General features: G+C 42.9%; 1 protein-coding gene across 3 annotated transcripts in view; it reads left to right on the top strand.

Annotated features, from left to right (window-relative positions):
- The window catches only part of usp4 (ubiquitin specific peptidase 4 (proto-oncogene)), a 126432-nt gene that overhangs the window by 54280 nt on the left and 44774 nt on the right, over positions 1-27378 (top strand). For 2 of the 3 annotated variants that reach the window (XM_068052080.1, XM_068052078.1), the window contains 6 exons: positions 1030-1191; positions 2302-2428; positions 2575-2748; positions 23468-23630; positions 25318-25535; positions 26359-26442. In XM_068052080.1, the coding sequence (XP_067908181.1) occupies positions 1030-1191; positions 2302-2428; positions 2575-2748; positions 23468-23630; positions 25318-25535; positions 26359-26442 (928 nt within the window). The remainder of the gene's footprint in view (positions 1-1029; positions 1192-2301; positions 2429-2574; positions 2749-23467; positions 23631-25317; positions 25536-26358; positions 26443-27378) is intronic. The other variant, XM_068052079.1, reaches the window with a different exon arrangement.

Here is a 27378-nt window from a genome sequence, read left to right as displayed (position 1 = left end):
AAGAAGAACACAGTTGCTGCGCTTGTATACATGGGTTTAAAAACAGTTGAACTAGCCCAAGGTAGTGGTACTTGCGCACTACAGTAAGAGGAGAATTATGAGTACTGTCTTGGCATCAGATTATTGAAGGAAATTTGTAGTGATTTTCTTTACTAGACCATTGGCAACCTGGACTTAATTGCATGATATATGGGGAATACGTTTTTATGAGTAAAACTAAGGTTAGATAACTTTGTCATTTGTAAAATTTGGGTTTTATACAGTTGTATCAACAATTTAAAGCAAGTTTATGCTTTTTGTTTGAAATCACTCTTCTGTATGCAGATTCTTCCATTTACATTTTACCAAAACACTTTTAAAACTGTAATGAGCCGCACAGAATTTAACTGGCATTTTGATACAAAAATAGAATTTTAATTGGATTGCAATTGCAATTGGATTGAATTTAAGAAAAATAAAGTCTAATCTTCAGTCCCAGACCACTCATCCACACTACTGCTTTATAATTCGCAGGAGTGTACATTGTCCTAGTTTCACTTTTTGTCCAGAGAGGATTGAACTGCATGCTGGCAGGATTGCATCTGTATATTTGTATTTGTAATGGGACATGGGTCATCATTTTTCTTTGTTACAAGGTAGAACTGTAGGAAACCTACAGAGTTTTCTAGCATTCTTCCAATACCCTACAACACAATAACCAAACATTACATGCTGTCCTTTTTTCTCTGTCTTCCCTCCATTTTTTATTTTTTTTCTTTTATTTTGCTTCATGCCCTTTTCTGAAATCACCTCAGGCGGTGAGGGGTGGCTTTCATGATAAATATACATACAACCTCTTCCAGTTAACTTTCTGTAACAGTCAATTAACTTCTGACAGAATATCATTTATAGTGCCCCTTGCTTAGCTTTTTGAGTAATTGTATTGCTAGGCATGCAAGACTGCTCTAAAAAGCATTGACTTGACAGCGTTGCCTTGCATCTGGCAATATGATTTGTAAATCCGTGTTCGTGCCTTTGTTTTTATGACAGATCCAGCACTGCCACCAGCAGAAATTTATCTACCTCTCCAAAATCCTCGACTAGCTGCAACTCCTACTCGTCCTTGTCCTCCCCTTCTACAGTCTCTAATGGTGACAGCAACAACTCCAGCAACTCCAGCTACATATTAAACAGCTCCAGCTCCACCAGGGGGTGAGTGTGCCTGCATGGTGGAAAGACAGTGCCTTAATTGATTCAATCAGTTTTTATTTCAAACTAAAAAAAACGTAGCCCAGTGGCTTTTAATGTCTAAATTTTTCATCACTCTCCCAAACCTATTTTTTCCTCTTTCTCTTCAGTTATTCTATTCAGCTGCCATACACAATTTCACATAATGGTCCTGTCTGACAGCAGACTGAAGTTCCTGTTGTGTCTGCTCGGTTGACTGACTTAAAGTTAAATCATAAATGCTGTGGACTAGAACTTTATATTTATTACATTTTGAAAAAAACTGATGTTCAAAAGGTTCTTCCTTTTCCCTCCCCATCAAAAACAATTACGGAAGTATCTTGAAATTTAATACATTTCTTGGTGTAAATAATGGAGTTAAATGTGCTGAGAGATTTTGGTTTGTTTGTAGCATGGTCTCTTTTTATATCTGAAGAATAGTTAGCCAACTGCTGCTGCAGTGTAATGCCAAATGAAGATTTCATTCCGTTATTCCACTGTAATTTTGATGCATCACGTGGAAGTTTACATATTTTGTACAGTTGTTTCTTACCCCAACTCCTTTTAAATGAAGAAGAAAATTATTTTGGGTTTGTATTTTAGGCTTTTGAAATAAAAGTTGTGTGCATACAGTAAATATTAATAATGAACTGTGCCCAATGTTTCAACAAACCTTAACTAGAGTGTATTCTTTGTAATATTTTCAGATTAATTTTTGGTGCACCATTCTTTTTGAGCTGGTTAAAAGTGGCATTCAGAAACTCCATTGCATGGCTTTACTATTTTGTCTGCTTTCCTTTGTACTGTAGATATGCTCATCTAATTTTTACACCGTTTTGAATTTGTCGGGAAAATCTACAATTAAAAGTATCTCAATGGCAAATACTGGTTGACTTGTGTTAAACATTTGGCATTTTGAGTTGCTCCATTTTTTGCCTTCACACTGCCATTTTGATGTGGTGTAAATTTGAGGCATAATGGTGCTGTCTTGCATGGTTATCCTAGATAGCACATAATTTTACTGACATTTTTACATGATAAAAGTTTGATTTGTCATTGCTTGGTCTATAAATTTCCTTAAATTTGTATTTCCAGATCGAGTGGATATGGTTCTTCTTACAACAGTTCTTACAATTATAGGGAATCTCATGCACCAAGCCAAGCAGGTCTTTGTGGCCTTAGTAACCTTGGCAATACATGCTTCATGAACTCAGCATTGCAGGTAAGGCTCCACAAATTTTAAAAGTTTACATCACCGCAGAAATACTTAAGTTGTTACATTGTAAATTGTAATCTCGCTCCAAGCCAATCTAACATAGGGACAGATTTGAGCACATTAAAAACGTTCTCCATTTCAATCTCTTTTAGTGTTTGAGTAATACTGGTCCATTGACTGATTACTTCCTACAAGGCAAGTATGAAGAAGAGCTAAATCGGGAGAACCCTTTGGGGATGAGAGGAGAAATTGCTGAAGCCTATGCTGAGCTTATCAAACAGATGTGGTCGGGGAGAAGCTCTTACGTGGCGCCACGGATGTTCAAAGTAGGTCCAGTTGGATTCTTTTGGATTACTTGGTTTCTAATGATCATGAAAGCTTGGTTTTTAAAACTAGTTTAAGGACAGCAAAGTACATGAAAAGATGGGATGAGTTTTAAATCTAGAATTTCAGGGTATTTAGAGCCCTCTACACACTCAACGTTTTCTGTCACAAAGCTTTGTCCCCATATCTTTTTCCCTTCCTCAGTTTGAAGGGGATTGCACGCTTGCAGTAATCTGTTTACTAGATTTAATATCTGTACTATGATGTACCCATTCTTTTCAAAACAGTGAGTGTGCAGTGAGACCTACTAAATAAAGCCACTAACAAATTTGTTCATGAAGATTGATATAAAGCATACTGCAGTAGATGCTAAAATCTAATTCCCATGTAACAAAAAGAAAATGTCCACAGTTGGCTAATTGCCCATAATAACGATGGCTTCTGATTACGTTTGTGTGTATTTGTCCATCGAATAAAACAAAGGCTGTTTTACATTAGGATTTCCACCTGTTTCCACTCCATAGCAAATACATAGAAAGGTATTCCATGCAGGCAACCAGCTTTTACAAGAGCATCTTTATTGTCTTTATCAGCCCCTATTTTTAACATCATGTGTGTTAATACCTGCAATCCTTGGGGTGCAGGTACACCAACAGTGCTGTTAGGTAGGGAGTTCCAAGATTTTGACCCAGTGGCAGTGAAGGAATGGCGATATAGCTCCAAGTCAGGATGATGTATGGCTTGGAGGGGAACTTGCAGGTGGTGGTGTTCCTATGCATCCGCTGTCCTTTTCCTTCTAGGTGGTAGAGGTTGTGGGTTTGAAAGATGCGGGTCGAAGGAGCCTTAGTGAGTTGCTGTAATACATCTTGTAGATGGTACACACTGCTGCCACTGTGCGTCAGTGATGGAGGGAGTGAATGTTGAAGGTGTTGGATGGGGTGCCAATCAAGCTGGCTGCTTTGTCCTGAATGGTGTCAAGCTTCTTGAATATTGTTGGAGCTGCACCAATCCAGGCAAGTGGAGAGTATTCCATCACACTCCTGACTTGTGCCTTGTAGATACTGGACAGGAACTGCTGAATCAGGAGGTAAGTTACTCGCTGCAGAATTCCCAGCCTCTGACCTCTTGTAGCTATAGCATTTGGGTGGCTGGTCCATTTCAGTTTCTGGTCAATGATAACCCCAGGATGTCGATAGTGGGGGACTCAACGATGGAAATGCCATTGAACATCAAGGGGAGATGGTTAGATTCTCTTTTGTTTGATATGGTCATTGCCTGTGTTACAAAAGTGCTTCCATTATTTTTAATATTTTTACTTTTTGAAACTGAAAAGATTACATGGATGTGGTTTTTGTTTTACCAAGTTCACTGACAGGAGATGTTGTTTGAAAGCCATCTGTGCTGGAGGCCACCTGTGATTTGGGCTCAGAAAACAGCAGAACCCTTGGTGACCTAGGGAAAACTGGTTGCAGAGAAGCCACATGTCAAGGTTTGTGGAGGCCAGGAGGTCGACACTCTGGGGTTTGAACATTGTCAGTTTTAGTAGTGGTGTGAACTATTTGACAGTTAGTGAACTGGAGAAGAGAGACCACCCAGCTCACCTTTTTCTACCTTTTTGAAGAGATCTTGCCAAGCTCCAGTGTGGGAAAATAAAATCCCTGGTGCCATAACGCTCCTGAGGAGCTGGACAAAAATCATGCGATTGTAGTGTGTGCTGGTGGAAAAACCTTGATGCCACGTTTTTCCTAGAAAGCCAACTAGAATAATTCTTGACATCTCCAGAATGGACTGCTTCTGAAATGATCGTAGTGACCCATCTCCACATACCTGGATGCCAGACAAGACGAGGACCAACTTTCTTCCATTTTTTTTTTTATTGTCAAGAATTAGCAAGTATTTGGCCAAAGTAGTTTGTTGTTGTTTTGTAACAGACCTCTGCAGAGTGAATTTATGTATTTTTTTCGTGCGTGTGTGTGTGTATTTAAGTAATTGGGATTTTTTAAAAAGGGAACTTTTATATTTTAATCAGTGTGTTAATGCTTTGCTACATTACTGGTTAAGTCTTGTTTTATAATAAGCTGATAATTTTGTTATTTATTAAAGAAACCTGGTTGGTGTATTTTGCTCTGGGATTTTAAAAAATAGAGTATATGATTGGCTGTATCTGTAACCGAGCAAGCATTTAAATAGATGTTGTGATCTGTGGAGAAGTGGAACTAGAAAAGACAGTGCACTCCTCCCACCTCAATCATAACATCTGGTACTTGTGTGTGGCACTTGTGCAACTTTCTGATTAATGAGGCTATTATTGGCTATCCCTCGCAGACGGGGATGATTGTCTTCCATGAGTCACTCCCTGTGTCTGCGTGGGTTTTCGCCGGGTGCTCCGGTTTCCTCCCACCACCAAAAGATTTGCAGGTTGATGGGTAAATTGGCCATTATAAATTGCCCCGAGTATAGGTAGGTGGTAGGGGAATATAGGGACAGGTGGGGATATGGTAGGAATATGGGATTAGTATAAATGGGTGGTTGATGGTCGGCACAGACTCGGTGGGCCGAAGGGCCTGTTTCAGTGCTGTATAAATAAATAAGTCCAAAGATGGCTGATGTGGCCGATTCGGGATCTAAGACTTTATGGCACGTACGGCGTTTGTTGTCATGTGGGATGTCTGGTCGTGTATTATTAGTTTGGGTCATGGCTTGCTCTTTTCGCTGCTCTTGCTTTTCCTCTTTTGTCATCGTTGGGTCTCAAAATGCAGGGATCCTTCCCACATACTCTGCCTCCATCTGGTTCGGTCCAGGCTGATGGTCTCCAGGAGTTGATGTCAGTGTTGCATTTCTCCGTGTTGGCTTTTAGCACATCCTTGAAGCGCTTCTTCTGTACTCCTGAGCTGGGAGAAGACCTGCTTTGAGAGCCTGGTATCCGACATCCAAACTACATGAGCAACCCAACAAAGCTGATGACGGATAATCATAGCTTCGATGCTTGTGGTGCCTGCTTGTGAGAGGACACTGATGTTGGTGTGCCTGTCCCCCCACGTGATATGTAGGATCTTCCACAGGCAGTGTTGATATGACTCCAGTGCTTTGAGGTGCTTCTTATACATTATCCATGTTTCAGCCCCATGCTGTAAGGTAGGGATCACTACCGCATGTTGATCATGAGCTTGGTTTCAGTTTTGTTGTTGCAATCGTCAAACACTTACTTCCTCAGGTGGCCAAAGGCTACAACAGATTTCAGGCAATGCTAGATTTCTTCATCAATGTCAGCCTTCTGTGAAAGATAACTTCCAAGATACTGGAAGTATTCCATATTTTCCAGGCACTCATCATAAATCTTAATCCTGTGTGAGAACTCCAGGATACCTCTCGTATCCTGGATAATCATATATGCAGCGTGTCGTCAGTTGCAGCAGCTTGAGCTCTGGGTTTCGGATCTTGAGTAGCAGCTGGCGTCACTGCAGTGGATACGTGAGATTGAGAGCTTCATGGATAACACATTTATAGATGTCACCCCACAGCTTAAGAGTTTTCAGGAATGGAGGGAATGGGTGACTGCCAGAAGTCAAGAAGAAACGGGCAGGACGTGCAGGAGACCCCTGACTGCATCTCACCCTCCAGCCAGTATTCACTTCTGAATACTGAGGAAAGTGGTTCATCTGGGGAATGCAGCCAGAACCAAGACTATGGCACCACGTTGACTCAGCTGTACAGGGAGGTGCAAGGAAGACTGAAAGAGTGATAGTGATAAGAGATTTGATAGGGGAACATCTGGCCACAGATGTGAATCCAGGATGGTGTGTTGCCTCCCTGGTGCCTGGGTCAAGGATGTCACTGAGCAGCTGCAAAGCACCCTGAGGGGGGAGGGTTAACAGCCAGCAGTTGCGGTCCATATTGATATCAACAACATAGGTAAGAAGAGGGATGTGGTCCTGTAGAAAGAGTTTAGTGAGCCAGGTAAGAAATTAGCAAGCAGAACCTCAAAAGTAGTAATCTCTGGATTACTCACAGTACCACGTCCAAGTGAATATAGAAATAGGATAGTGCAGATGAATGTGTGTCTGGAAAGATGGTGCAAGAGGGAGAGCTTTAGATTCCTGTGACACTGGGACCAGTTCCGGAGAAGATGGGACCTGTACAAGCCAGGCGGGTTGCACTTGAACAGAGCTGGAACAAATTTCCTTGCAGGGCAATTTGCTAGTGCTATTGGGGAGGGTTTAAACTAATTTTGCAGGGGTGTGGGAACAAGGAGGAAATATCAGAGGAATGCCAAGGTGCACAGAATACTGGGAGAGATGGATAGTGTGGAATAGTAAGGTGGGGTCAGAGTAAGGGTGAAAGTAGTAGTCAAAATCAAGGTTAATGTGTATGTATGTGAATGCACGGCGTGTTGCTAATAAGATTGGTGAGTTACAGGTGCAGATTGACGTGGAAATATGATGATGTGGCTATAACATAACGGAGACCTGGCTCAAAGAAGGGCAGGACTGGATGTTAAATATTCCTGGATACAAGGTGTTCACAGAAGATAGGAAAGGGGAAAAAAAGAGGGATGAGTGGCCATGTTGATTAAGGAGAGCATTGCAGTGCTGGAGAAATAGGATGTCCCTGAGGGGTCGAGGACAGAATCTATTTGGCTAGAGCTAAGGAATAAAAAAGGTGCAGTTACGTTGCTCGGTATAGTCTATAGGCCACCAGCTAGTTGGAAGGGTATAGAGGAACAAATTTGCAAGGAAATTAGAGGTGCAAAAATTAAAGGGTAGTTCTATTGGGGGACTTCATTTATCCAAACATAGACTGGGGTAGTAATGTGTAAAGGGCAGTGAGGGGCAAGAATTCCTAGCGTCTGTTCAGAAAAATTTTCCACAGCTGTATGTTGCTAGTCCAATGAGAAAGGAAGCACTGCTAGACCTGGTTCTTGGAAATGAGATGGGCCAAGTGGATTAAGTGTCAGTAGGAGAACATTTAGGGGACAGTGATCATTGCATCATAAGGTTTAGGCTGACTATGGAAAAGGACAAAGAACAATCCAGAGTAAGATTAATGAACTGGGGGAAAGCCAACTTTAATGGGTAAGAATGGTTCTGGGACAAATAAATTAACTGGAAAAACAGTAGCTGAACAATGGGCTATCTTCAAAGAAAAGATAGTTCGGGCACAGTCAAGGTATGTTCTCGTGAAGGGGAATGGTGGGGTAAACAAACCCAGAGCTCCCTGGATAACAAAAGAGATAGAGATTAAGATCAAGAACAAAAGGTTTGCTGACGACAGATGCAAAATAGAAAATACTATTGAGAACCAGGCTGCATATAGAAGGTTCAGAGGGGAAGTGGAAAAGAAAATAAGGGAAGCAAAGCAAGAGTGTGAAAAGAGACTGGCAGTTAACATAAAAGGGAATCCCAAAGTTTTCTATAGACATATAAATGGTAAAAGGAGGAGTTGGGCCAATCAGGGTGGTAAAAGGAAGAGTGGGGCCAAATGTGGACAAAAAGGGGATTTGTGTGTGGAGGCAGAGGGCATAGCTGAGGTATTAAATGAATAAAAGCAAAATACTGCGGATGCTGGAAATCTGAAATAAAAACAAGAAATGCTGGAACCACTCAGCAGGTCTGGCGGCATCTGTGGCAAGAGAAGCAGAGTTAACGTTTCGGGTCAGTGACCCTTCTTCGGAACTAGCAAATATTAGAAATGTCAAAGGTTATAAGCAAGTGAGGCAGGGGTGGGGCAAGAGATAACAAAGGAGAAGGTGTAGATTGGACAAGGCCACATAGCTGACCAAAAGGTCATGGAGCAAAGGCAAACAATATGTTAATGGTGTGTTGAAAGACAATGCATTAGTACACATAGGGTGTTAACGGACTGAAGGTGAACAGCAGCAAATACAAACATGAAAAAAAAACAGTGGGTAAGCAAACTGAACAAACTAAGATGAAATGAAATAAACATTTTAAAAAAAAGTTGTAAAAAATGTAAAAAAGAAAAAATAACTAAAAATAAAAGTAAAATGGGGGGCCATTCATGCTCCGAAATGATTGAACTCAATTTTCAGTCCGGCAGGCTGTAGTGTGCCTAATCGGTAAATGAGATGCTGTTCCTCGAGCTTGCGTTGATGTTCACTGGAACATCGCAGCAATCCCAGGACAGAGATGTGAGCACGAGAGCAGGGGGGAGTGTTGAAATGGCAAGCAACCGGGAAGCTCAGGGTCCTGCTTGCGGACTGAGCGGAGGTGTTACGCAAACCGGTCACCCAGTCTGTGTTTGGTCTCCCCAATGTAGAGGAGACCACATTGCGAGCAGCGAATACAGTATACTACATTGAAAGAAGTACAAGTAAATCGCTGCTTCACCTGAAAGGAGTGTTTGGGGCCTGGGATAGTGAGGAGAGAGGAGGTAAATGGGCAGGTATTACACCTCCTGCGATTGCAGGGGAAAGTGCCATGGGATGGGGACGAGGTGGTGGGGGTAATGGAGGAGTGGACCAGGGTGTCGCGGAGGGAACAATCCCTTCGGAATGCTGGCAGGGGAAGATGCGTTTAGTAGTGGCATCACGCTGGAGGTGGCGGAAATGGCAGAGGATGATCCTTTGGATATGGAGGCTGATGGGGTGGAAACCCATCATTCCACCCCATCAGACTCCGTATCCAAAGGATCATCCTCCGCCATTTCTGCCACCTCCAGCGGGATGCCACTACTAAACGCATCTTCCATTCCCTTCCCGTCAGCATTCCGAAGGGATCGTTCCCTCCACGACACCCTGGTCCACTCCTCCATTACCCCCACCACCTCGTCCCCATCCCGTGGCACCTTCCCCTGCAATTGCAGGAGGTGTAATACCTGCCCATTTACCTCCTCTCTCCTCACTATCCCAGGCCCCAAACACTCCTTTCGGGTGAAGCAGCGATTTACTTGTACTTCTTTCAATGTAGTATACAGTATACGCTGCTCACAATGTGGTCGTCTCTACATTGGGGAGAACAAACGCAGACAGGGTGACCGGTTAATGGAACACCTCCGCTCAGTCCGCAAGCAGGACCCTGAGCTTCCGGTTGCTTGACATTTCAACACTCCCCCCTGCTCTCGTGCTCACATCTCTGTCTTGGGATTACTGCAATGTTCCAGTGAACATCAACGCAAGCTCGTGGAACAGCATCTCATTTACCGATTAGGCACACTACAACCTGCCGGACTGAACATTGAGTTCAATCTTTTCAGAGCATGAATGGCCCCCCATTTTACTTTTATTTTTAGTTTTTTTTTAACATTTTTTACAACTTTTTTATGTTTATTTCATTTCATCTCAGTTTGTTCAGTTTGCTTACCCACTTTTTTTTCATGTTTGTACTTGCTGCTGTTCAACCTTCAGTCCGTTACCACCCTATTTGTACTAATGCTTTGTCTTTCAACACACCATTAACATATTGTTTGTCTTTGCTCCATGACCTTTTGGTCAGCTATGTGGCCTTGTCCAATCTAACCTTCTCCTTTGTTATCTCTTGCCCCACCCCTGCCACTTGCTTATAACCTTTGACATTTCTAATATTTGCTAGTTCCGAAGAAGGGTCACTGACTGGAAACGTTAACACTGCTTCTCTTTCCACAGATGCTGCCAGACCTGCTGAGTGGTTCCAGCATTTCTTGTTTTTATTTTATATTAAATGAATACTTTGGATCCGTGTTTACTAAGGAAGAAGATGCAACCCAGGCAATGGTAGAAGAGAAGACAATTTAGACACCAGAGGGGTTTAAAATTTGAGGTATTGGATAGGCTGTTTGTACTTAGTGAATAAGGCACCAGGACCAAATGAGATGCTTCCAAGGATGCTGAGGGAAGTGAGAATGGAAATTGTGGTGGCACTGGCCATCATTTTTCAGTCTTCCTTAGAATCGGGGGTGGTGCCAGAGGACTGGGGAATTACGAATGTTACACCCTTGTTCACAAAAGGATGTAATGATAAGCTCAGCAACTACAGGCCAGTCAGTTTAATTTTGGTGGTGGGGAAACCTGTAGAAAGAATAATTGGGGATAAAATTAAGTGTCACATGGACAAATGTGGGTTAATTAAAGAAAGCCAGCACGGGTTCCTTGAGGGAAAATCATGTTTAACTAACTTACTGGAGTTTTTTGAGGAGGTAACAGGGTTGATGAGGGTAACAGAATTATGTGACGTACGTGGACTACCAAAAGGCTTTTGATTTAGTGCCACACACAGACATCTGAACAAAGTTATAGCTCATGGAATAAACAGGACAGTAGCAACATGGATAGGGAATTGGCTGTGTGACAGGAAACAAAGAGTATTGGTTAATGGATCTTTTTCAGGCTGGAGGAGGGTTTGTAGTGGAGTTCCCAGAGGTCAGTGTTGGGGGGCCCTTGCTTTTCTTGATATAAATGACCAAGACCTTGCTGTACAGGGCACAGTTTCAAAGTTTGCAGATGATATGAAACTTGGAAGCATCATGAAATGTGAGGGAGATAGTGTCGAACTTCAAAAGAACAGAGACAAGTTGGTAGAATGGGTGACAGGTGACAGATGAAGTTCAATGTGGAGAAATGTTAAGTGATGCATTTTGGTAGGAAGAACATGAAGAGACAATATAAAATAAAGGGTACAATTCTAAAGGGGGTGCAGGAGCAGAGGGACCTAGGGATATATGTACATAAGTCATTGGTGGTAGGACAGGTTGAGAGAGCAGTTAATAAAGCAGACAGTATCCTGGGCTTTATTAATAGGGGCATAGAGTACAAGAGCAAGGAGATTATGTTGATTTGTATAAGATACTAGTTCGGCCTTGGCTGGGCTATTGCGTCCAGTTATGTGTACCGCACTTTAGGAAGGATATGAAGACATTGGAGAGGGTGCAGAAAAGATTCATGAGAATGGTTCCAGGCATGAAAAACTTCAGTTATGAAGAGAGATTGGCGGGTGAAATGCTCATTCGGAGAGCTGGTGCAGACAAGATGGGCCGAATGGCCGCCTGCACTGTAACAGTTCTGTAGTAATGATTATCAGTGGGGCTGGGGTGTGTGCATTTGGAACTTGCTGATGAAGGACTTTGGTCTTCTGAATGTTGAGTGTAAATCCCATCTTCTCATATGCCTCAATAAATGTGCTACCAATTCTCTGAAGATCTGTTCCCAACATAGCACTTACTGCAGCATCATCAGCATAATGGAGCTCAGTGACTAAAGTCAGGGTGGTTTTAGTTTTTGATTTGAGTCGTCAGATTAAATAGTTTGCCATCCGTTCGATAAATAAGCTGTACTCCAATTGGGAGCTTGTCTCTAGTCAGACGGAGCATGGCAGCGAGGAAGATAACCTTAGTGAGGTCTGTAATGGATCCTTTGCTAAGGATCACTGCTTGCATATCATCATGAAGCAGGCAAAGGATGGTGACAAATTTTGGAGGACACCCATACTTCAACAGAATCTTCCAAAGTGCCTTACGATTTTCAGAGTCAAAGGCCTTTGTCAAAAAATGCTGTGTAGAGAAGTTGATGTTGTTCACGACATTTTTCTTGCAGTTGGTGAGCTACAAAAATCATGTCAGCAGTACTTCCTGATAGCCTAAACCCACATTGAGATTCAGGGGGTAGCTCTTCAGCAAGTGTAATGAGTCAGTTCAGAAGGGTTCTTGTAATTGTTCCTGCAGTACAGAGCAGGGAGAGATGCCTCTGTAATTTCCATAATTGGATTTGTCTCCTTTATTGAAGATTGTGACAATCATGGTGTCCTTGAGATAGAAACATAGAAAGTAGGAGTAGGCCATTCGGCACTTCGAGCCTGCTCCGCCATTCATTATGATCATGGCTGATCATCCAACTCAGTAACCTGTTCCCACTTTCCCCCCATATCCTTTGATCCCTTTCACCCTAAGAGCTATATCTAACTCCTTCTTGAAAACATACAATGTTTTGGCCTCAACTGCTTTCTGTGGTAGTGAATTCCACAGGTTCACCACTCTCTGGGTGAAGAAATTTCTCCTCATCTCAGTCCTGAAAGGTTTATCCCGTATCCTTAGACTATGACCCCTGGTTCTGGACTCCCCCACCATCGGGAACATCCTTCCTGTATCTACCCTGTCAAGTCCTGTTAGAATTTTATAGGTTTCTATGAGAGCGCCCCTCACTCTTCTGAACTCCAGAAAATATATTCCTAACCGACTCAATCTCTCCTCATACGTCAGTCCCGCCATCCCAGGAATCAATCTGGTAAACCTTTGCTGCACTCCCTCTATAGCGAGAACATCCTTCCTCAGACAAGGAGACCAAAACTGCGCACAAGATTCCAGGTGTGGCCTCACCAAGGCCCTGTATAATTGCAGCAAACCATCCCTGCTCCTGTACTCAAATCCTCTTGCTATGAAGGCCAACATACCATTTGCCCTTTTTACCACCTTTTGCACCTGCATGCTTACCTTCAGCGACTGGTGTACGAGAGCACCCAGGTCTCATTGCATATTCCCCTCTCAGTTTATAGCCGTTCAGATAATCTGCCTTCCTGTTTTTGCTACTAAAGTGAATAACCTCGCATTTATCCACATTATACTGCATCTGCCATGTATTTGCCCACTCAACTTGTCCAAATTACCCTGAAGCCCCTCCTGCATCCTTCCACCCAGTTTTGTGTCATCTGCAAATTTGGAGATATTACATTTAGTTCCCTCATCTAAATCATTAATATATATTGTGAATAGCTGGGGTCCTAGCACCGATCCCTGCGGTACCCCACTAGTCACTGCCTGCCATTCAGAAAAAGACCTGTTTATTCCTACTCTTTGTTTCCTGTCTGCCAACCAATTTTCTATCCAATATACTACCCCTAATCCCATGTGCTTTAATTTTACACGCTAACCTCTTATGTGGGACTTTGTCGAAAACCTTCTGAAAGTCCAAATAAACCACATCCACTGGCTCCCCCTCATCAACTTTACTAGATACATTCTCGAAGAATTCTAGTAGATTTGTCAAGCATGATTTCCCTTTTGTAAATCCATGCTGACTGTCCGATTCTACCACTGTTCTCCAAGTGCTCTGCTATAAAATCTTTGATAATGGACTCTAGAATTCTCCCCACTACTGACATCAGCTGACTGGTCTATAATTCCCTGTTTTCTCTCTACCTCCCTTTTTAAATAGTGGGGTTACGTTAGCTACCCTCCATCTGTAGGAACTGTTCCAGAGTCTATAGAATCTTGAAAGGTGACCACCACTGTTTCTAGGGCCACTTCCTTAAGTACTTTGGGATGTAGATAATGAGGCTCTGGGGATTCATCAGCCTTCAATCCCATCAATTTCCCCAACACCATTTCTACTACTGATTTCCTTCAGTTCCTCCCTCTCACTGATCATTCAGAACTTCCCCTTCATTCCAGGTCTACAGGATTAGGGCTTGGAGCTGTAATGTTAGTTCCTCTCCTCCGTGCTTAAAGATTTCAGCGGAGATTCCATCTCTTCCTGCAGCTTTGTTGTTCATTTGTGTGATCGCTTGCATCACCTCCATTGGTGTTGGCAGAGTTCCAAGCTTGTCTCTAACTGGATGTTGTGGGATGGAGTTGAAAACACTCTAGTCAACAGTGGGTTCTTGATTGAAATGGTCTTCAAAATGCTCCCTCCAAAGGGCATTGACAACTTCCCTTTCCTTGGTCAGATTTCCCCCATCCTTACGCCTCAAAGGAGCTAGTCCTTGAGTACTTGGGCCATAAATGGTCTTTGTGGCAGTGAAGAAACCACAGATATCATTCGTGTCAGCGAGATGTTGAATTTCCTTTTCCTTGTCTGTTCACCACCTGTTCATGTTGCGAGTGCTCCTTTGTACCTCTGCCTTTTCTTGTTGGTAAGCCAGTTTCTGTTGCTTTGAGTTTGAGTCATTCTGCCCGGCACAGAAAGTCTTGCGCTTGCGATCAATCAGTTTGTTGATATCCTGATCATTTTCTTCAAACCAGTCCTGATGTTTCCTGACACAAAATCTAAGTGTATCTTTGTAGGCATTGATGATATTGGACTTGAGGACATCCCAAGCGCTGAAGACACTCTTCTTGATTGAAGTTTGAAAGCTTTTCCCTTATTCATTGTTGGAATCAGTCTCTTTTAATTGGATCCTTCAGAGCATCGACATTGATCTTTCGTGGACATCTCTTCTGTTGCATCCGTCGTTTGGGAGCCAGTTTGATGGACATGATTGAACTAATAAGTTGGTGATGATTCCAGCAGCTACCAGCTCCTGTCATTGCTCTGGTGGTGCGGACGTCTTTGCGATTTCGGGCACAGATGATGATGTAATCGATCAGGTGCCAGAGTTTGGACCTTGGGTGTTGCCATGATGTTTTGTACTTGTTCTTCTGGCGGAACAAGGTATTGGTGATGGTAAGCCCACGTTCTGCACATTTTGTAAGGAAAAGAATGCCGTTGGAGTTGACATTTCCAATTCCTTCCCTGCCAATGGTCCCATTCCAGAGATTGGAATCTCATCCAACTCTGGCATTGAAGTCTCTGAGAAGAATAAGCCTGGCCTCCTTTGGAACCGCACAGAGAGCTTGGTCAAATTTGGCATAGAAATCTTCCTTGGTACTGTCGTTGGCATCTAGAGTTGGGGCATATGCACTGATCACAGTGGCATATTGGCTCCTTGCCACTTTGAGACTAAGAGTCATGAGACATTCATTGCTGACAAGTTCATTTTTGATGGCAAATCCAACTTGGTGAATTCTGCATCGTTCCTCTGATTTTTCCCTTCCAGAAGAAAGTATAGCCACCTCAGTGTTCCTTGAGCTGCCTCTCTTCAGTTCACTGGGTCTCATTTCGAGCAGCGATGTTGATGTTATATCGCAGGAACGCAGTGTAATACTCCGGGTGTTCACTCACAGGTGTGTCCGTTAGGGTCCTGATGTTCCAGGTCCCAAATTTTACTACTTGTGTCTTTTGTGTGTCTCTATCGCAGAAAGTGATCCCTTTGGACGTGGCTATCCAGTTGGGAGAGGTGAGGCAGATTATGTTTAGGGCACCTATCTTCCAGAAATGCCCTCCACAGCTGCTGCCAGACTTGCTGAGTATTTCAAGCATTTCTTGTTTTCATTTCAGATTTCCAACATCTGCAGAATTTTGCTTTTATTGTATTATGTTTAGGGCACCTTTTCTCACCCCCTCCCCAATAAAGAATGAGCAGAGTGAATCCTAAAGAGAGCTGATCAGTTGCAGTTACAGCTGCCAAAAGGCATCCCTGCCTCATCCAAGTGCTAGACGAGCATCTTGTAACTGCCGCCTCCATGTTAGATCATAACTAGAAGTTTCCAGACAACACAATCCTGCTCCCGTCGCCATTTGCTCGTCACTGAAGGGCTTGGAAGATGTGCTCGGAAAGGAACACAAGAAGTAGGAGCAGAAGTAGACCATATGGCCCATTGAGCCTGCTCTGCCATTCAATACGGTCGTGGCTGATCTTGGGCTTCAATTCCACTTTCCCGCCTGCTCCCCATATCCCTTGATTCTCTGCGAGATCAAAAATCTTCAATGATGGAGCATCCAAAACCCTCTGGGATAGAGAATTCCAAAGATTCACAACCCTTTGAGTGTAGTAATTTCTCCTCATCTCAGTCCTGAATGATCAGCCCCTTATCCTGAGACTATGCTCCCGTGTTCTAGATTCCCCGACCAGTGGAAACAATCTTCTAAACTCCAGAGAATATAGGCCCAATTTACTCTGCCTTCATCATTGGACAACCCCCTCATCCCAGGGACCAATTTTGTAAATCTTCGCTGCGCTGCCTCCAGTGCAAGTATATCCTTTCTTAAATGTGGAGACCAAAACTGCACACAGTATTCCAGTTGCGGTCTCACCAAAGCCCTGTACAATTTTAGTAAGTCTTTATTCCTGTACTCCAATCCCCTTGCAATAAAGGCCAACAAGCCATTTGCCTTTCTAAGAGGCTGCTGCACCTGCATGTTAACTTTGTGCGTTCCTTGTACGAGTACCCCTCGCCCACCAATCTCCCCCGCGTATCTTTCTGAACATCAACATTTAACCAGTTTCACACCTTTAAAAGAAAAAAATTCTGCTTTCCTATTTTCACAACCAAAGTGAAGAACTTCACACTTCCCTACATTATGCTCCATTTGCCATCTTGTTGCCCACTCTCTTAACTTGTCTGTCTCTTTGCAGCCTCTCTGTCCTCCCTGCAGCTTACCTTTCCACTGAGCTTTGTATCATCAACAAACTTAGATACATTACTGTGTCTCTTCATCCAGCTCATTAATATAGAGTGTAAATAGCTGAGGCCCCGACAATGATCCTTGCAGCACCCCACTATCCAACTTGAAAATGCCCCATTTATGCCCACTGTCTGCTTCCTGTCTGTTTACCAGGCCTCTATCCATGAGCCCTTATCTTGCCCATTCTTTTATGTGACACCTTATCGAATGCCTTTTGGAAATCCAGGTATACTACATCTACTGGTTCCCCTTTATCTATCCTACTAATTACATCTTGAAAAAAAGTCTAATAAATTTGTCAAACTGGATTTCCCTTTAGTAAAACCATGCTGACTGGTTCTAATCACATTTTGCTTTTCCAAGTGCATTGTTAAGAATTCTTTAATAATAGTTTCCAGCATCTTCCCAACGACTGATAGACTAACTAGCCTGTAGTTCCCTGTTTTCTCTCTACCTCCTTTCTTGAAAAGCGGTGTAACATTTTGCAACTTCCAATCTGACGGGACCATTCCTGAATCTAATGAATTCTGGAAAATCATAGCTAGCGCATCCACTATCTCTGCAGCTACCTCTTTTAGAATCCAAGGGTGTAGGCTGTCTGATCCCAGGGACTTGTCAGGTTTTAGTCCCTAAAATTTCTCTTACTTTTACTCAGCTGATAACAATTTCCTTAATCTCCTCACTTTTTTTAACCCCTAGGTTACTGCCTATTTCTAGTAAGGAACATATGTCTTCTATGTATGTGCCTCTGCCATTTCCTCATTCCCCATGATTTCTCCTGTCTCTGCCTCTAAGGGACTAACATCTACTTAAGCTACTCTGTTCTTTTTTTTATGTACTTATAAGAGCTCTTACAATCTTTTTATATTGCTGGCTGGTTTACTCTATTTTCTCCCTCTTTATCAACCTTTTGGTGGCCCTTTGGTTTCTAAAACACTCCCAATCCTCAGACTTGGTACTGTTTTTTGCAACATTGTAAGCCTCTTCTTGTGGTCTACTTTCTTTCTTGACGAGTTTTTGTTTTTGAATGGAATGTACTTTTGTTGAACCCTTTGAATTGTTTCTTTAAATATTTCCCACTGTTCATTTACCGCCATACCTTCCAGTCTATTTACCCAGTTAACCTTAGCCAATTCTCCCCTCATACCTTCGTAATGGGTCAATAACCAAGGGGCATAGAGTTAAGGTAAGGGGCAGGTGGTTTAGAGGGGATTTGAGGAAAAAAGTTTCACCCAAAGGGTGGTTGGAATCTGGAACACACTGCCTGAAGGAAGTGGTAGAGGCAGGATCCCTCACAACATTTAGATCACTGAAGGCAGCAGCGCAGGTAGATAAGGTGGTTAGGAAGGCATATGGGATACTTGCCTTTATTAGCCGAGGCATAGAATATAAGAGCAGGGAGGTTATGATGGAGCTGTATAAACCATTAGTTAGGCCACAGCTGGAGCACTGTGTATAGTTCTGGTCATCACACTATAGGAAGGATAATGATTGGACTGGAGAGGGTGCAGAGGAGATTCACCAGGTGTTGCCTGGGCTGGAGCATTTCAGCTATGAAGAGAAACTGGATAGGTTAGGGTTGTTATCCTTAGAGCAGAGAAGGCTGAGGGGGGGACCTGATTGAGGTATACAAAATTATGAGGGGCATTGATGGGATAGAAACTTTTTCCCTCAGCGGAGGAGTCAATAACCAGGGGACATAGATGTAAGGTAAGGGGCAGAAGGTTTAGAGGATATTTGAGGAAAACATTTTTCACCCAAAGGGTGGTTGGAATCTGGAACGCACTGCCTTAAGGGGTGGTTGAGGCAGGAACCCTCACAACATTTAAGAAGTATTTAGATGAGCACTTGAAACGCCTTTGCATACAAGGCTTCAGGCCAAGTTCTGGAAAATTGGATTAGAATAGATAGGTGCTTCATGGCGGGCACAGACACGATGGGCCGAAGGGCCTGTTTCTGTGCTATGTAACTCTATGCCTCTAATTGGCTTCAAGTTTAAGATTTTTATTGATATGTGCCACTTTCAAATGAGACATGAAATTCAATGGTATTATGATCACTATTCCCTAGTGGATCTTTTACTATATCTTTGGCCTCCTTGTCTCGAGAGACAGTGGGTAAGTGCCTGGAGGTGGTCAATGGTGTGTGGAGCAGCACCTGGAATGGCTACAAAGGCCAATTCTAGAGTGGCAGACTCTTCCACAGGTTCTGCAAAAAAATTTGTTTGTCGGGGCTGTGACACAGTTGGCTCTCTCCTTGCGCCTCTATCTTTTTTCCTGCCAACTGCTAAGTCTCTTCGACTCGCCACACTTTAGCCCCTCCTTTATGGCTGCCCGCCAGCTCTGGCAAACGCTGGCAACTGACTCCCACGACTTGTGATCAATGTCACAGGACTTCATGTCGCGTTTGCAGACGTCTTTAAAGCGGAGACATGGACGGCCGGTGGGTCTGATACCAGTGGCGAGCTCGCTGTACAATGTGTCTTTGGGGATCCTGCCATCTTCCATGCGGCTCACATGGCCAAGCCATCTCAAGCGCCGCTGACTCAGTAGTGTGTATAAGCTGGGGATGTTGGCCGCCTCGAGGACTTCTGTGTTGGAGATACGGTCCTGCCACCTGATGCCAAGTATTCTCCGGAGGCAGCGAAGATGGAATGAATTGAGACGTCGCTGTTGGCTGACATACGTTGTCCAGGCCTGGCTGCCATAGAGCAAGGTACTAAGGACACAGGCTTGATAAGCTTGGACTTTTGTGTTCCGTGTCAGTGCGCCATTTTCCCACACTCTGTTGGCCAGTCTGGATCTTTTACTACGACATTGCTAATTAACCTTGTTTCATTACATGATATGAGATATAAGATAGCTTTATCCCGAGTCGGTTCGACAACATATTGCTCCAAGGAACTGTCACCAAAACATTCTACAAATTCATCTTCTATACTACTGTTGCCAGTTTGATTGTCCCAGTCTATATACAGATTAAAGTCCCCCACAATTAATACATTAGCTTTGTTACAAGTTCGAATAATTTCCCATTTAATGTTCTGTCCAATAATATAACTACTGTTAGGAGGCCTGTAAACTACTCCCACCAGTGTTTTCTGACTCCTATTCCTAATTTCCACCAAACTGATTCTACTTCATGATCTTCTGAGGCCAGATCCCTTCTTATTAATGTCCTAAAGTCATCCTTTACTTATCAGGGTTACCCCTCCTCCTTTGCCATTCTGTCTGTGTGTCTGAAATATTTGTACCCTGGAATATTCATTTCCCAACCTTGATCTCCTTGTAACCATGTCTCAATTAGATCTAGATCATTCACCTTTATTCATGCCACGAGTTCATCTATCTTATTGCAGATGCTTTGTGCATTCAGATAAAGGAATTTTAATTTCATTTTTTTTACCTCTATTCCCTGCAATTACCTTATTTGCTGATGTACAATTTTTGTTGAACTCTGTCCCTTCCTGTCCTATTCTGTTGGCATTTACCCACATCACTATCCTGCTTCAATGCCCGGACTTCTCTCTTTGGATTTCTAAATTTCCCTTTACCCAAATCCTCCCCCTGCTCTGTTAGTTTAAAGCCTTAGTTATGCGATTGGCCAGGACACTAGTTCAGCCTGATTTGAAGTGAAGCCCATGCCAATGGAATTGCTCACCCTTCTGTTGACTGATGCCAGTGCCCCAAGAATCAAAACCCCTTCTTCCTACACCACTCTTTAAGCCACGCGTTTAGTTCTCTCATCTGCTTGACTCTCTGCCAATTTGCGCGTGACTCAGGTAACAATCCGGAGATGATTACCTTTGAGTTTCTGTGTTTAAGTTTGGACCCTAACTCCTCAAATTCTCTAAACAGAACATAATTTCTGGCTTTACCTGTGTTATTAGTTCCCACATGGACCATGACAAATGTACCCTCCCCCCCCACTCCAGATTCCTCTCCAGCCACGAGGAGATGTCCGTAACCCTGGCACTGGGCAGGCAACACAGCCGTTGGAGCTCCCGGTGGTGGCTGCAGAGTACAGTATCTATCCCCCGACTATACTGTCTCCTATCACTACCACATTCCTCTTCACTCTGCACCCCCCCACCACCCCACTGGAATGGCATCTTTCTCTATGGTGCTGTGGTCAGTCCGCTCATCCACCTTGCAGCCCTTCTGTTCATCCACACAGGTCGCAAGGACCTCGCACTTGTTGGACAAGGTCAGGAGCTGAGGCTCCTCCATCACCACATGCTGATTTCCCCCTACCTGCCTCACTTGCAGTCACACCCTCCTGTCCCTGACCATTGGCCATCTCTAATGTTCTCCCTACTTTGAGGAGTGTGATTGCCTCCTGGAACGAAGTGTCCAGCTACCTCTTCCCCCTCCCTGATGCTCCACAGTGTCTGCAACTCAGTCTCCAACTCAGAAATTGAGCTGAAGTCGTGCAAGCTGCAGACACTTACTACAGCTGTGGTTATCCGGGCTTGCAGTGCATTCCACAGATTCCCACATGCTGCAATTGCAGCCCACCACCGGCCCTGCCATCTCTGTACAGCCTTATTTTTTAAATAATCAGTTAATTAATAATATACACTGCTGAAGTAATGAAAAGTTGCACTCGCCTACCTTGGAGTCAAAGGTAGAAGACTCACTAACTGCTGGAGGCTAAGAAGATAGGAAAAGGAGCCCCTCTTTCCCCTTCTGCATCGAATTCCCACATGCACCAAATTTCCAACTTCGTTCTCGCAATGTCTCACTCAGGCAGATGTTTCCTCTCATTGCGTCCCCTCGCTGCCTGTACCTGATGCCTGTGCGTGACATCTTTTCACATGAAGAAATGGTTGCACACCAGTTTCCACACGTATCTTGACAGAACAACACCTTGGTCCAATGGCAAGGCAATGAAGACTATTATGGGGTTTTGTTCTGCTGCAGCCTTCGTCCGCCAGGTCAGCCGTTAAGATATTTCTGATGGCGCATCTTTTCCACCTGTTCTACTTTTTTGCCAGAGCCCCATCTGCCACATATTTCTAGGGTTCCTAACAGGCTTTCACGGTAACCGAAGCAGCCCATGGCATGAAGAGTTCCACCGTACTTGACCCTATTTTGATGGACCCTTTCCTACTCATTGCCCAGGTTCCATGGCAAGGGGGCGGACTTTGGAACTTTGAGGCTACAGCAAATTAAATAATGCTTTGTTATTGAACACAGAATCTAACCCTGTGGTTCAATCACATACCAATGGAGTATGATTCTCCCTACTGAGATACAATTTGTCAGTGGGCTTGTTAATAAAAGACTTAACAATGAGAGAAGCCAGTTATTTCAGAAAATTAAATGAGCAAATCAATCTGATCTATAATGTAACTATTAGAAAATTGAAGTAAGGAAACACATTACCGAATGTCATAATTAAACCTTTTTTAATGTGAAGTTGGTTTATAAGAGCAGCTTTATAATGTTAACTACCTTACAAGAAAGCTCCATTTGAGGTCTTGACTAAATTGCTGTCTGCATTTGGGCTTCTTGGAAATAATGTTTTCCAGTCAGCAGTCTTCCTTTTAAAGCTCACCTTCATCTTGAAGGTCAAAGAAAGAGCAGGATTAATAGGACCAACAGATTGCATGTAATCTGTATGTTTTAGCCAAGAAAGAAAGTTTTGATGCAAGGAACTAGAGTTAAGACCTGAGAAGAGAAAGACAGACATTGAGGCATTACTCGCCTTTATTGAAGAAAAACAATAGTGTAAAATTGCAAAAAGTGTTCAAAACCTCAAAGCACTGGTGAAAACAGATTTAATCTTCAATGACCTACTAAAATTTAGATCCAGTAGTGAAACCTCAGAATCTGCTTGCTTTAAAAATGCATAGTTTATTTTTGTTTAACTGTCTTTGAGCATTCCCCTGTGTTACTGGAGTAAACATCAGGTAAGATAGAGCTGAAACAAAATTTATTTATCTCTTCCTCAAAACATTTTAGCAACTGTTAATTGACCGTTAAAAATATTGAACAAACCAAGTTTTGTGTTTCCTGAAGAAATATCTGTCCTGATCAGAGTGGTGCTGCTTTATCTGGTTTCTGCCACAAGAGGCTCCAAATTAACCATCCATCTGACACAAGAAAGCTTTCAAAAGAGCATAAGGAAAGAGATAATGGGCTTTAAGATGCTGCTGTGATACTGGACTGCAACTGAAATTTTGGAACATGAAATGGGATGGAGGAGATAAATGCTATAATTTATACTCTTGCTCCTCTCAATATCTGTTTTTCATCTTCAGAGTTGAATTGTATGATTTCGATAGTAATTAATACACATTTTGCCCTCGTTCCCTGTGGATATTTAAGTTTTTGAGCTGTCCGGAACGAAAGTGCTTCCGGTAAAATGTGTGAAGTAATTTTAATAGGTTATTACTGGAATAATTGAAATTATTTTCAGAATTCTGGATTATAAGCATTACTATTTAAATAAAATGCAAATTTAAAACTAAATAGTCATCCAGTTAAGTATGAAACTTTTTCTTTCTCCAGACACAGGTTGGGTGTTTTGCTCCCCAGTTTTCAGGATACCAGCAACAGGATTCTCAAGAGCTGCTTGCATTTCTTTTAGATGGTTTACATGAAGATTTAAATCGTGTGAAGAAAAAGCCCTACTTAGAACTTAAAGATGCCAATGGTAGGGAAGATGAGGTAGGTCTGACTGACTAGAGACTTTAGATAATGCAAGTCTTGTTATTGCATCTTGAACATTTTGAGTAAAATATATTTTGTAGCTTATTTCTGGTGCCTTTCACATTCTCAGGATATTCCAAAAACGTTTCACTTCCATTAAATTATTTTTATTGGGTAAATACTGTTCATTTCATAATCATGGCTGAGGGGGATGGGGTAACTGGACAGTGAATGTCATTTGCCCTTCAGTATTTCCTGGTGTCAGATTTTCAAAGGATTCAAGTTTGATACCATTGGTTACAGCAAACCTTTTATTGGCACACAGCAGAAATTAACACTGCAGTGTCTAGGCAGTAATGTACAGTTCTAAACAGATCATATATCACTTTGGAGGTTACTGGACAGGATAGCATACTTCATCTTGTTCAGTTTCTTTAGCAAGAGAGTGTTAGGCTCCAGCCAGCATTGCATCTACCCACACAAGCTAAGGTGTTTTCTTCTTGTCTCCTATTCTTGTGCTTGACTATCAAAATCCCTCTTTTTTTTAAATATTTAATTCTTGCAAATCTCATTCAACATTTTAAGGAAAGTGCAACTCTCGTCACATCGCTTGACATTCAGTGACATCCATTTCATTAGTTCTTACCATCTGTTCTCCAGCTCTTTCTTCGCATGCATTTATCAACAGTTTAGTTACGAACATGCAAACTAGGAGCAGAAGTAGGCTATTCTGCTCCGCCATTCTATAAGATAATGGCTGATCTGTTTGTGGACTCCATTCCACTTTCCTGCCTACCCCGATAACCTTTGACTCACTTGTTTGTCAAGAATTTGACACATTCAACAATTTTACATTTGACATCTCCTCTCACACCTTGGGTGACAATTTACAAACCAGTTCATTCTTGCGTACATTTTAAGAGTCCACCACCAATCTTAGCGGCGAGCTCAAATGCAGGCCAGAAGCCAAAGAGCTGCCACAATCTCAAGCACAGCAGCTCGTTTAAATAGCCGGGGCGGCCCCCTCCCCCCCGCAAAATCTCATGGTGGGGTCGGGCTGTCCATCCCCAGCAATGGCGTCAGCTGTCTGTACACAGGTGCTGGTGCCATTTTTAAAGCGCAGCCAGCCCTGCCACCCAATTTAAATATTTAAAGTCCTATCCCCCGAAATTAAATAAATTTACAATGCCCCTTTCCCATCCCTCCCCCCATAACAATTACAAAGCTATTTGCCCTCTTTTTCCCCCCCCCCCCAAAAAAAAACTTGCCTTTTACATCTGACCTCCCCCACCCTCCAAAATGCACAAAGTTTAAGGTTCAACCCTTCCCACCATCCCCTACACTCATTACATATATTTGACCCCATTCCCCCTGCACTGACAAACTTATGGCTGCTCAGGTGGATGTAAAATATTACATGATACTATTCAAAGGGCAGCTTGAGGTTCCCCTTGTGCCCTGGCCAGCACATTTTCCTCAAACACTGCCACTGGAAGTGGATTTTCTTTCATCTGTTTGTGGGGTCTTGCATGTAAATGGGCTTCTTGATATGCTTATGTAACAATCGATAACTACACTTCAAAAGTAATCTGTTGGTTGTGAAGTTCTTTGGGACATCATGTGTATGTAATGAGGCCGAAAATAATGCAGGTTCTTCATAACTGTGCAGCACAATCAAATATTCTTATCCCCTTTCTCGTTGTAGGTAGTAGCTAAAGAAGCATGGGAAAACCACAGGTTAAGAAACAACTCCATCATTGTGGACATCTTCCATGGGCTTTTTAAATCCACCCTAGTTTGTCCTGAATGTTCAAAAGTTTCTGTGACATTTGATCCTTTCTGTTACTTAACTCTTCCATTACCAATGAAGAAGGACCGCACAATGGAAATCTTTCTTGTGCGGGCAGATACGTCTAGGCCAACCCAGGTAAGATCAGGTTCTCTGCCATAAACTCTTGTGTGGTGATCAGCACAGTAAAGATAGGAACCTATAGTTATGAGGAGATATTTAAAATACTGGGATTATTTCTACTGAAGCAAAAAGGCCAAGAGGAGATTTGATGTAGGTTTTTAAAATTATGACGCGTTTGATAATGAAAGGCGACTTCCTCTAATCAAAGATTCAGTGACCAGGAGTAATCAATTTAAGTTTCTTACTGAAAACAACAGTTTAGAAGAAATCTTTTTAGAGTTATTTGAGTATGAAATGCTTTGCCACTGTGAATTGTTGAGGCAGACCTTTGCATCTTTCAAAGGAAAATTAGATAAATATTTGAAGTAGGGCAAGATATAGACATATGGGAAGAGTACAGGGCAGTGGAATTAATTTCAGATTACTCTAACAGAATCAGCACAAATACGATGGGTCAAATACTCCCTTGTGGTGTAGATTTCTGATTCCAGGTACCTGTATATATTTCAAGTGGCTCAGTCTTGTCATCACTTTTGGTGCTTTGTTTAAAGTCGGTAACAGAATTATTAATTTTAGCAATTCTTATGGTGGGGGGATATAATGCTGTTTAAACTATGCATACTGATAATAGGGCAACTGGCTTACTCAAGTACAATAGAATACCAGGTAAGTCTTTAGCAGCCCTCTTCTGTGTTTACTGGTTGCTTGCACAGGTACATAGCCAACGGTATGTTGCTGAGAAAATAATGCCTTTTCCCGCTCTAACTAAATACTTAGAGATTTTATTTTCCAGCAGATTCTTCTGTGAGCTGTTAATGATGGCCTGTTTATTTTACAGTATAGAATAATTGTTCCGAAGATGGGTGCAGTTTCTGATCTGTGTACAGCCCTCTCTCAAATCTCAGGAGTTGCTGCAGAAAGGGTAAACCGTTCCAATCATGACTGGAATATTGCATTTAACATTAGAATTTGTGTACACATTTTAGAAGTTAGTTTCCTGCATTATGTGCACACTTGTGTATTCTGTCAGTAAGTTTTCATAACACCAAGTTAATCTGACCTGGAGCTAAAATCAAAATCTGAACATTTGGGGCTTTTCCCTATTTGTGATAGTTTTGCTTCATGTTGTTTCAATAACAGGAAGGTGTTTGGGGCCTTGTGCTCCTAGATTTAGAAGACAGACTAGGGTCCTGTTCCTACTTCTATTCAATGATACCTTCTTGAAAGTATATCTCTGTAGACATCAAACAATTAAGCTCTGAGGTGATGTTGCTTACAGTTGAATGGACTGTTAATACTCACTGCTTGGGTATCTGCAGAAGGAATGGCAAGTTAGAAATGAGAGAATTGCCAACATCCATGAAACATGGGCTGTATTTTACCAGCCCTTTGGGGACGGGCTGGGAGGTGGAAAAGCTGGGAAAATGGCATGGGAAGGTGGCGTGCCCAACGTCTTCCTGTCTCCATGCCGTTTTGCCAGCGGCAGAAATGCTGGCAGACAGCTCACCTTCATGGAGCCCAGTTGAGCCACTTAAGTGGCCAATTAAGGGCCTCTTCCCACTCCTGGTATTTTACCAGTGGCTGGAGGGACTCCTGCCACATGGAGAGACCACCAGGTTAACCCTGGTGGGCTCCGGTGGGGAGGGGGACTGGCTTCCTTTTTGGGCACCCTTTGGCTTGCGGAGGGACTGCCCCATTGGCAATGGTGTCACCTGCCTTCAGCAACCCCAACACCCCACAATTCCTCCCTGGCGCCTCCAGACCCCACTTACATGAATGTGAGCGTACACAGCTAGCGATGCGCCCTCATCCTCCAGGTGCTGCCCCAGCAGTAGCCACCACTAGCAGTGGCGCTGCT

This window comes from Heterodontus francisci, chromosome 19, assembly GCF_036365525.1.
Source record: "Heterodontus francisci isolate sHetFra1 chromosome 19, sHetFra1.hap1, whole genome shotgun sequence".
Lineage (NCBI taxonomy): Eukaryota > Metazoa > Chordata > Chondrichthyes > Heterodontiformes > Heterodontidae > Heterodontus > Heterodontus francisci.
Note: the sequence above shows the minus strand (reverse complement) of the source record. Positions and strands in the feature narration are given on the sequence as shown.